Source organism: Acomys russatus, chromosome 32, assembly GCF_903995435.1.
Source record: "Acomys russatus chromosome 32, mAcoRus1.1, whole genome shotgun sequence".
In the NCBI taxonomy this organism is placed as follows: Eukaryota; Metazoa; Chordata; class Mammalia; order Rodentia; family Muridae; genus Acomys; species Acomys russatus.
Window position 1 is genome coordinate 4,259,557 of NC_067168.1, and position 11,865 is coordinate 4,271,421.

General features: G+C 41.5%; 1 protein-coding gene across 1 annotated transcript; it reads left to right on the forward strand.

Moving 5' to 3' along the window:
* Positions 1 to 4,266: 4,266 nt before the first annotated feature.
* Positions 4,267 to 6,520, forward strand: LOC127184449 (phosphatidylinositol N-acetylglucosaminyltransferase subunit P-like). The gene is made up of 2 exons (XM_051140832.1): positions 4,267 to 4,312; positions 5,937 to 6,520. The coding sequence occupies exons 1-2, from the start codon at positions 4,267 to 4,269 to the stop codon at positions 6,518 to 6,520; spliced, it is 630 nt and encodes a 209-aa protein (XP_050996789.1).
* The last annotated feature ends 5,345 nt before the right edge of the window (positions 6,521 to 11,865 follow it).

Below are 11,865 nucleotides of genomic sequence, written 5' to 3' on the forward strand. Positions count from 1 at the left end.
TTTTCCTTCTTCCCATGTGTGACTTGTCCTTGTGATTGCATAGTTTACTCGGGTGACTCTTTTTAACTCTCAGAGTATAAATTGTCTGATGCTCTGAATAAAGTTGGCTATTCTATGAGACTTTAGTCTGTCTCATTTTTAGGCCTCACTCTCCCATGTTCGTGCTGGGAGACAGAGTAGTAACCAACACATGTGTGCCAACATCTGATCATTCTAGGGAACAGCATCTGTGTGAATATGTTTTTATGCTGACATGTGACTGTACTTGGGAGCTGAAAATGTGTGAATGCATGCATGTGCACTCATGTATGACTAAGATTAGAGCATGTGCACCTGTGACATGGGCACACGTACAACATATGTACTGCCCTTAGGAAATGTGTGAACACATGCAAACGTGCAGATACTTGGTCATGCTTAGAAGTACATACAGGTGACATGCACATATGAACTAATGTTTATGTGTGTCAGCATATGCATGTGGCTGACCTGTGATTGTACTTGGAATTGCACATACATGAACACACATGTCTGACATTTCACTATTCTAGATTTATATCCTCTTTCATAACTGATGTCCACTACCTGTGTTCAGTTCTTGCTCATTCCTTTATACTTAGCTTTTCTTGTTCTCCTCTTTTATGATATAATCTACACATACATATTTGTTTACATATTTACATAATTATTGCCTATGAGTAATTGCAAATGAGTAAGAACATAAAATTGAAACCCAGAGCTCTACATAATACTAAGAAGAAGGCAAAAGGTTGTGATGAAAAGTCGTTATAAAGTTTTATCACTGTCGTTCTCAATTGTGTCTCAGCCTGCGCCTCAGGATTTGAAGTGTGCGAGGGGTGTGAGTCAGGCCACACATTTGGTTCTGATCTGAGCAATCAACCCTGCGGCTCGCTTGTTTTTGTTGCGTTTTTTTTTTTTTTTTTTTTTTTTTTAGTCCTGTTGAAGCCACACGCGGCTAAAAGCAATATATTATTTTCTTCCTTTTAATGCACATTAGGCAGCGTAGGAGTTTTCCTGTGCCATTTGCATATATGTTTAGTTTTTCTTGATCCATGCTTTCTTAGCCCTTCCCCGTCTCCCTGTCCCTCGTCCCCACTGTACCCCTTGTGGTGCTCCCAATATCTCCTTAAAAGTGGAAAATTTTAATATTTAAGCAGAACTTGAGAAAATGTAGTGATCATACTTAAATTTTTTTTTTTTTGCTTTGTTTACTTTTAGTTTTAATAAAATGTGAAACAAAACCTTCTGGGGTGTAAGCTTGTTTATTTTACTGTGCTCTGTTTAGTTATTTTTTTTTTAAAGAAAAGGTTATAAAAGTGTAATCGTTGCCATCTGTTGTATTTTAGTAAAATCGAGCCAGAAGTCAGAAAAGTCCTGCCAACGTTTTACTAAACAATAGCAACAATGACAGCTCACTATGGTTACTGGTGAAACTGTTTTTCTCCCAAATGAAGTAAGTTTCCTCAGAGGACTAATTTAACATTTGACTTATATCATTATTGAACTGGTCTCCAAAATCATAAAAAAAAAATCTCTAAAAAGCCCAAACAAAAATATTGCTATTTGACTCTCTGCCTGATAGAAGGTGAGCAGATTTCTCTCTCCCTGAGTCAAACCTCATTAAAAACCCCCTCTTTGGATGATAGTATTTTGAAAAGTTTGTTAGGGTCTGACTCGGAGGAGACATTTGTATTTGTGTTCATTGCCTGACATTATCTAACAGCTATGGTCTGCAAACAAACAAACAAACAAACAAACAAAAAAAGCAGACATGAAGATGAGGTCAGGATTAGGGTTTTCAATGCGGCTTAAAGTATCCTTCATCTAACGGGCTGCCTTAGGCCTCGTCTCTGCTACACTTCGCGTTGGACATTGCAGATCCAGGGCAGAAGAGTGATGGCCACCAGGAAAAGGCACCACCGCCCTTGGGCTGAGATTGATGCCCAGAACCCACATGATGAAAGGAAGAACTTATTCATTCAAGATGTTCTCTGACACTGTATGAACACACACACACACACACGCACACACACACCTCTCAAATAAATACTTTTTTTTTTGCCTTTTTCAAAATTTTAGGATTGATTTATTTTTATATGTATCGGTGTTTGGTTTGCATGTGCGTCCCGTACCACATGTATGCAGTACCCACAGAGGTCAGAAGAGGGCGCCAGAGCCATCCTTCAGACTCATTGCTACTTGCACATCCTGTGCTCAGGCCAAGTCTCCCAGATTCTGTCTGACCCTACTCTATCTGCACTCTCCCCAGTCGACAGACTTAACCTGGGCCAAATAAGACATAAAAACCAAGAAAATAGTTCTACATACCTAGTCTTTTGTTTTGTTTTGCCTTTTCAAGGCAAGGTTTCTTTGTGTTGCCTTGGCTGTCCTGGAACTCACTCTGTTTTAGACCAGGCTAACCTCGAACTCAGAGATCCACCTGCCTTTACCTCCTGAGTGCCGGCATTAAAGACATGGGCCACCATATCCAGCTAACATGTCTAGTGTTAATAAAAAAAAAAAAAAAAAAAAGCAATATGAAATTTCAGGAGAGTATGTCTGTTCCCACCCCCTGCCACGCCGCCCCCTCGCCCCCCCTCCACCTGCAACAAAAATCCACTAGTCTTGACGCAATGTTCTCTGCGGGGATTACTTAGGTTACCCCAGGACACAGAATGTAAAGGACAATCATAAACTCCATTACAGAATCTGGAAAGTATAAGGAGGCACAGACAGCTCAGTGAACTTAAAAAGAAAACAAACACCCACAGGATGCCCCAGACAACAAAATGGAGGAGACAAAGGCAGATTTGAAAACTTAATTAAACAGAAATACTGGAAAGAACTCGAGCTGAGATAAAGTTGGAATTGAAAAAATAAAACAAACCAATTTGAGAAATGAGGGGAAAGCCTTACAGGTAGAGTGAGTTCCGTGGAGGACGGGAATGAATACCCGTGGGAGCTGTGTTCACTCAGATAACCATTTCTCTCCCCGATGGCCATAGACTTGTGGCCATATCATAATGCAGAGTACATTTAGTTCAGTTTTAAAAGTTCCCATAGGCTTTCAGCCTCAACGCTGTTGAAAGGCTCAAAGTCCATGTTTTCTCCCGAGACTCAAGGGAATCTTTTCTTAACTGTAATCCCCCAGACATAAAAAAAGCAGACCATATACTTCCAACATAGAATGGCATGGAATATACATTAACATCCCAAAAGGGAACAATTAGCACACAGTGAGGAAAATATGGCTCAAAGCAAGACTGAAAACCAACAGTGCAAACACAAAATCCTATAGTTCCCTATCTGATGCTGAAGGCATTGGCTTATGGTTGCAACTTTAACATTAGTAGAATCTGAAATGTTATGACTATAGCATTGCCAGGACTTGTGTGTGCACATGTATTTTGTTAGTAAAAAGAAGTATATGTTAAAAAGACATTTATACAAAAAATAAAAAGGAAGAAAGGAAAAGAAAAAGACATTTAGTATATTTTCTTAAATTTATTTTTTATTTCACTATACATCCTGCTCATAGCCCCATCCTTCCTCTCCTCCCAGTCCCACCTTCCCTCCCTCCAATCATCTCCCCCTTCCCCTCCCCTATTCCTCAGGAAAAGGACTTCCCCTTCCTATCCAGCCCAGCTCATCAAGTCACATCAGGATTGTGCGTGTTCTCTGAGGCCTGGCAAAGCAGTCCTGCCAGCGGGGAGTGATCAAAAGTCCGTATCAGAGACAGTCCCCACTCTCCTTACTAGAAGACCCTCATGCAGCCTGACGTTTACTTATGTACAGGACAATGCAATGTTGGGTTTGGACTTGCTCTGTAGACCAGGCTGGCCTTGAACTCCCAGAGATCTGCCTCCCGAGTGCTGGGATTAAACATGTGTGCCACCACGCCCCTCTCAGGTATTTCTAAGAGTTGCTCCTGTGATTATATAAGGCGTTTTAGCTATAGCAGCCACATAACATTTCTCATTTTGTTCTGTAACTATTTTGGTTACACATGTTCAAGGAAGATGGTAGGTAACTTGCCTGGGCTATGAGATGTCATCAAAAGCTTTTCATGGCATGTGTGTGTGTGTGTTTTGTATGTGACTTTTACTATCTCTTTTCACATTAAAGGCAGCAGATATTTTCTATACTGCATTGCTTTCTCCTCCTCCAAACTCCCACACAGCAAAGCCATTGGTAACCACGTGGGATTTTATGTAGCCAGACATGCTACACAGCTGTTGACGGAAAATGTCCCGCCAAGGAGATGTTTCAACTGCAGCTGCTCTTATGAGCTGTAAAGACCCTTCATAAGCCGAGAGAGCTCATCGTGTCTAGGTGCTATAATTGTGGAACACAGTCTCACATATGGAAAGCCTTTTCTTTCTATCTTTATGATGTGCGCACCACTAATATTCAGAATTTTAGTGAGATCATTTATTCCTGCTTGTTAACAGCTCTCTTCATGTGAGGCTTATATACAAATTATCTGAAATAGGAAAAGAAGCATATAAAAATCAGTCACTTGTGCCCTTCAGCACTGTCACTGACATTGTACCAGCCTTGTTTCCCTACCCTTTTGCTGATTAGAGTCTTCTTGGTGTTGGTACCTGCCCGTAAGTCATGTCTTGCCAATCTGTCTGAATTTGTCTAAATCCTTAAGTGAGAATGATCAATACGCTGCTGGGATCTCCATAACATAGGAGGCATAGATGAGAAGTTAAAGAACTTTCCAAACAGAAAGGAAAAGGAACACTTGGCAAAGAGGGTTTCACAACAAAAGTGATTGTGTCGACAGGCACCTGGAGAGGCAAGGGGAGGACAGGACAGACAAATGCAGTCCTTCAGGCAGGAAACAGGTTCCGGCAGAACCAACTGTGCAATAAAGAGTTTAAGAAACAAAGATAGAGAGCTTTACAGTTCTGAGTGTAATGCGATTCCATAACTTTTCACATGTAATGTGAGTCCATAACTAATTATTTGCTTTACCAGCTACATATCTCAGAATATCATTTCAGTTCGGATTAAAATAATCATTAACAATGAATAGTATTATGCCAGGCATGGTGGTGCACACCTGTAATCCCAGAGGAGGCAGGGGCAGGTGGATCTATAGCTTCATCTACAAAGTGAGTCCCGGACAGCCCAGGCTACACAGAGAAACCCTGTCAGGAAAAACCAAAAATCAAATCAAACCAAACCAAAAACAACAACAATAATAAAAACCAAAACCACTCCCCAAACAAACTAAAACCAAACCAAACCAACCAACCAACCAAAAAATGAATAGTATTATTTGCAAGTGGAACTAAAAAAGAAAAGTTTGTTGAAACAATTTATGCTCATGAGGTAGACTTTTCCGGTTTAAATTACTATAAAAATTGTTATAATATTAGTCTTTTAGAAGACACGTGCATACTTTGGGAGAAAACTCTACAATTTTTGATGTTTTTTTCATACCTAATGATAGTATAGTTTTTGTTCAAATTTATGCAAACTTTTAAGTATGAAAATGCTACGAGTGGATGAATGTAAGAAGGCATAAGGTTACTGTGTAGCTTACATTCTGATTCCCTGCCTAAATGTTGTGTAAATTCTGCTCCCTTGATATGTCAATAAAGTAGCTTACAGCCAGTCAACGAGCAGGGGAGAGAATAGGGCTGGACTTCCTGCCAGCCAGGGGAGGAGGAGCTAGAAAAGGAAGTAGGAGATTCAGCCAAGGGTAGAGGTCCAAGGAAGATCAGGAGAAAGCACTGGAGCTGAGGAAAGCTACAAAGTGCAAGTATCGCGGGGATGTTTGCTGGGAGTAAGACAAAATAGCATAGAGTGTTAAGAACAGACTTAAACTGCTCAAGATTGTATTGTGAAACCTTGTATTATTAAGGAGTCTCAACTATTTGCATGATAGCTTAAGAAATAAGCTAAGACGCCGCTGCCCCGCCCCCTCGGCCCCGCGGGGTGGGTGCAGAGCCCGCTCCAGCTCCCCGCGCTACCGTCGCGGTGCGCCTGCGCCAACCGGGCAGGTTCCCCCCCCCCCCCCCCCCCCCCCCCCCCGCGAGCCCCTGCTCTTCCCTCAGATTTGCCTAAAGCCACAGGGAAGGTGGTGGAAAAGTCACCGTCGCCTTTGCCAGAAAGAGCGATTTATGGCTTTGTTCTTTTCCTAAGTTCTCAGTTTGGCTGCATACTTTATCTTGTGTGGGCGTTTGTTCCTGAATCTTGGTTAAACTCCTTGGGCTTGACATACTGGCCTCAAAAGTACTGGGCAGTGGCATTGCCCGTCTACCTCCTCATCGCTGTTGTGACTGCGTACGCGCTCCTGTTTGGAATTAACATGATGAGTACCTGTCCACTGGACTCCGTTCACCTGATCACAGATAACTATGCTAAAAACCAACAGTGGAAGAACCACCAGGAAGACGCCATCCCAGCATTAAGAGCTATTCCCATTAGTGAAGTGAACAAAATGTTCTTCCTCAAAGCTAAACAACTTAACACCCAAACCTGAGCTGTGTGTAAACATCCTGAGACCAAGCATTTATAAGTTGTGGGCTGAATAATTTTGAACATTGACTGTGCTTTTAGTACCCAATTTGACATGTAAAAACATGAAAGCCGATTTCTTAGATTGAGTTTAATATTGTAAATATTTTCAATTGAGTTTTTAATTTACAACAAATAAAAATCACACTATACTAAAAAAAAAAAAAAGCTAAGAGAATCAAAATAGTTTTGTAAAAGCAACTACAACAAATGTCTGCTAGTCAGGATTCTCAAAAGAGAAGGAGCTAATAGAACATGTAGAATATCTACGGGTTAAAAGGGGATTTGTTAGAGTGGCTTACAGACTGTGGACGTCAGCCCAGACTTTATTAATCTTTTAACTTCCATAAATGCCTAATTTAACTGGAGGGCCACAAGGTCCTCTTAGCCTTTGCCACCTTAGTCTAACATAGACATGGAACTACAGAATTTGGAGTTTGCCTTGTGGATTTTGTTTTTTTTTGTTTTTTTTGGTTTTGGAGACAGGGTCTCTCTGTGTAGCCTTGGCTGTCCTGGACTCGCTTTGTAGACCAGCCTGTCCTCGAACTCACAGAGATCCGCCTGCCTCTGCCTCTGGAGTGTTGGGATTAAAGGTGTGCGCCACCATGCCCGGCTGTGGGTTTTCGTCTTGCTTTGGTCTGGTAATGCCTCACTACGTTGTGAGTTCTCCCCTTTTGGAATGGAAATGTACAATATGCCATTGTAAGTGGGAACTGTGTCATTGCTCCCCGTTCACAGGGACCTATGATTAAGACAGTGCCGCAAGACTCAGAAGAGACTTTGAACTTTGGGCCTTTAAGCCACACTGGGACTGAAATACTATGGGGGACTTCTGAAGTTGAACTAAATTCGGTTTGCATTACCATATGGCCATGAACCTATTGGAACTGGGTAGTGAACTGCAGTGGTTTGAGCGAGAATGGTTTCTATAGGCTCCTATGTTTGAATACTTGGTTCCTGCATGGTGGAACAGTTTGGGAAGGATTAGGCTGTGGCCTTATTGGAGGAGGTGTGTCATGGAGGTGGGCACTGAGGTCTCAAAATATTTGTGTCATCCCAGTGTGCGTCCTGTTTTCTGCTTGCTTTTTTGAGATGTGAGTCCTCAGGCGTTCATGATGCTGTGCCTTTGCCCACATTCATGGCTCTAACATTATAAAAGGCTAAGCTCAATTAAATGTTTCCTTTCATAAGTTGCTTTGGTCATGGTGTTCTGTTATAGCAATAGAAAAGTAACCAAGATAGATTTTAAACTGAAGAAATATCAAAATGGTTTGATTATTTTTTGTTTGATCAAGGTGAGAAGATAAGCCAGGAGAGGGTGTATGGCACCCCCACAGTGATTAGTTCCTGGTGACACTGCCTTTTTGATGTTGTTATAGTTATGAGTGTTACTGGAATTGTTAGAGTGAGAGACTGGGCTCTGGTAGCCATAACAGGTTAGCCTTGGCCACCAGTATACAGCAGAATGATTAAACAAATGAAGCCAGAAAAGATTTAGTCAATGTAACTATCACTTTGCTAAAAGCAAGACGGAAGCTCAGTAACATTTAGTCAGCCTCTGCCACTAAGCCCATCTAGAGGCTCTGACATGGAGTTTAGATTTAATTTTTTAAAATATATTTTATTAATTTATTCATATTACATCTCAATTGTTAGCCCATCCCTTGTATCCTCCCATTCCTCCCTTCCTCCCATTTTCTCCTTACTCCCCTCCCCTATGACTGTGACTGAGGGGGACTTCCTTCCCCTGCATATGCTCATAGGGTATCAAGTCTCTTCTTGGTAGCCTGCTATCCTTCCTCTGAGTGCCACCAGGCTTCCCCATCCCGGGGACATGGTCAAATATGCGGCACCAGAGTTCATGTGAAAGTCAGACCCCACTCTCCACTCAACTGTGGAGAATGTCCTGTCCATTGGGTAGATCTGGGTAGGGGTTCGAAGTTTACTGCACATACTGTCCTTAGCTGGTGCCATGGAGTTTAGATTTTAATAGAGTGTCAGAGATGTGCATAACTATAGAGTCCAGTTAAAGAGTGATCTTAAACTTCATCTGTCTCTACTCCCTTTCTCAAGATGGTCTGACAGCTATAAACCCCTTTCTGGGAGAGAAGTTTTTCTTCCTAGCAGGCATCCAGCGATCTCCGCCCCCCCCACCCCCGCCACGCCCCACATAAGATTCATGAGGAAATCCCAATATTTGGATTCCACTTTTAGATAGTCTGATAGTCAAAGGTGGGGGCACAAAGCTCTTTTTCACACATCTTCATTCCTTCAAGGAAGATTATATTTCCCTCCTCTTTAGTTTTACCCCTCAGTCTTGAGGTGAAATATCTGAAATGTTTGAAGTAAATATCATGAACAGTACAAGTAGGAGCCCAGGTTATAAACACATTCAATTAGTGTCAGATAACCTTGTATAAGAAGCACTTATCTATAGCTTCTTGGCTTTAGGTACTTTATAAAGGGTTGCTACACATGGCTCTATTTGTGTTGATAACGTTGGGGTAAGGTCTGGCTAGGAAGCTTGGGCTAGCATCAAACTTCTGATTACCCTGTTCCAGCCTCCTAATTATGGGACGGACTTATAGACCAGTGCTACCATGCCCCAGTGGGACTTCCTTTGGATTCTGACAGCTTCTCTTCTTGTCTCTGAGAATTCTCTGAAAACATCACCGATCAAGCATCCTGTCATCTTCTCCTTCCTGTCCCTTGGCGCCAGGCTGGTATCTGCCTTGGCCTGATCCGACTGCATGTGGGTAGACTATGCTGCAGATGTAAAGGAGCGAGTCCCAGTCAAAGCTTTATGGCCAGTTTATACCAGTAGAAGGAGTGGCCAAGAATCAAGTAAACAGTATGTTTGCAGTATTTGTGGGTTACCAACAAGGCAAGCAAATTAAATTGCAGGATGGACTCCACGTAGGACTGAGCAAAGAGCCACAGCAGCTATAAAGTTTTACAGAGGCATAGTCAACAGGATCAAATACTCAGGAAAACCTGTTGAAGGTCACACACTTGTGTACAGATGTACTTCCCAGGTGACCAGCGTGTAATATCTTTTCCCGGTTAGGAGCGCGGCTTGACGTACATGGTGTTTCAGCATGTCTAGCTACCTGTGCTTAAGAGGAGAGCCACAATCCCACTGGGAACACACAGACCTGGAAATGTTAGCTCCACCCATTCTAGTGTGGAGGACACCAACTTTGTAAAATGTTCTGGAAGCCTCCATATAAAGGAGTCAAGGCAGTTGGTGTTGATACACAGAGCTATACATAAGGCCTTTGTGTATTATTTTAGAGTCTATTTTTGCAGCAACAATTGGAATCATTGATTCAGTATGTTAAACTGGTCTATAACACACACACACACACACACACACACACACACACTGCTTCTAGTAAATTTAGGGAGCAGTGCTCATGACACAAATGAACATACTTTCCAATATGTATCTCATAACTATAATAAAAATAAGTATACTCCAGGATTTCAAGTGGTAGGGTTACCCAGAGGTAAGGTTTTTAAAATCTGAAGATCTCTAGTAAAAAAACACAATAAATGCCAAAAATTTTTATTGCATATTTTATATGTTAACAGTCCAGCCATGACAGCCTGCATAAAATGTAATGATCACTTTGTGTATCTTAGGCTTCTGTGCCTTCAATGTGGCAAACGGTTTTTTAAAATGATATATGAAATCCAGGTACACAGCCACAACATTTCTAGTCATAAATAAATAGGGCATTAAATGTAATAAATGATTTGAAAATAGATTCCTACAAAGTGGTCATTTAAAAGATTTTAGCATGAACAGAATTGTAATGATGTCATTTTTTAATACTCTAATGGTGAATGCTCTCCCACCTTCATACACACACACACACACACACACACACACACACACACACACACACTCCCTTTCCCTCCCCAGGGAGATGCTTTTAAATATTATAACATGAGAAAGTATGACAGTGATCTGATTTGATTTTTTTCAGTAATAAATATTAGCAACAAGACTTGATGGTGTTAAGGAAGAGAACAAAATTAAGAGAAGATTTTAAAACCAATAAAATTTTATCTTGTGAAGTTGTTCATTTTCCTACCTTACTAACATTAAATCAACAATAAAGTCTAGTTGCTCTTGTTACTTGAGAATCAGGCTTCTTGTGTATGAGTTCTTAGCTCTATTGCTGGAAGGATTTGAACACAGGCTCAGAAGAAAGTCCCGCACTGTTTTATTAGCATTTGACAGGAAAACAATAGGGTAAGCTAGCCGGACAGCTCTCTCCTGGGAATTCTGGATGGCGGGAAAGAAAATGAGGGAGAATGGTAGAGACAGGCTCTAAGAAAGCAGGCTCAGCAGTGCAGGAAGGCAAACCGCCACATACAAGAGCGCATGCGCACACACATACTGCCAGGAAAGGGGCGGGGAAGGACAAGTAATACGCTTTGAGTTTACATCCTAGGAAAGCAGGCAAGTTTAGTTGTGGAAATGTGTGTGCAATCACATCGGGGAGGGAGTCTGGAGGATACAAGGAGGCCGCTCAGTTAAGGGCTTATGAAGCCTGCTATCTCCTTAGCATGGCTCTAGGCGAATTAGCTAGCCTTCCTGATAGGTGGTCTCAGGTGTACAGGTGACAAACCTAGTTGGATTAACTCTTAAGGAAAGAGATAATAGCATGTAGTATTTAGGGGCACTTAGAATGTCATTTCACTATCCAGGGCCAGGGCAGAAATCAGATTCTGCTATTTGGGTGAGAAGGAAATAGCTTTCCTTTAGTGAACCCAGGCAAAGCCCTGGTGTATCTCTCTCTCTCTCTCTCTCTCTCTCTCTCTCTCTCTCTCTCTCTCTCTCTCTCTCTCTCTCTCTTTCTCTCTCATCCTAAGGGTGTGTTATATTCTCAGTGGCCCCCAAGCTACTGCTACCTAACACTGGATACAAAGAACAAAAAGTCTTATAAATAACATTTTGGTTGTATTAAATCTGCAGTTTATTTATTAAGTCTTTCAGTTTGACTCTTATAATTTATCTAATTTCTGAAATTGTATAATTAGTGTTTTAGTTAACAGCCTCTTTATAGTATAAACGTTTATGTCACACACCTCTTAATTCTATTTGAGTTTGTATTGTTTCATACATAATATTTGTAGTATGGGTCAGGTTTAGATACATAGTTATTTTTATTACAATGAGAAATTTACATTTGCTTCTGTGTAGCTGGGTGTTTTGTCTGCCTGTGTGCCACATGCATATCTGGCTGCCATGGAGGTCAGAAGAGGGAGGGTGTCTGACTCCCTGGAACTGGAGTTCCA

Bases quoted from the DNA above. Each gene is read 5' to 3' on its own strand.
- LOC127184449 (XM_051140832.1), top strand. From the start codon at position 4,267: ATGTCCCGCCAAGGAGATGTTTCAACTGCAGCTGCTCTTATGAGCT. The intron at 4,313-5,936 runs GTAAAGACCCTT...TTAAGAAATAAG, and splicing joins TGCAGCTGCTCTTATGAGCT to CTAAGACGCCGCTGCCCCGC.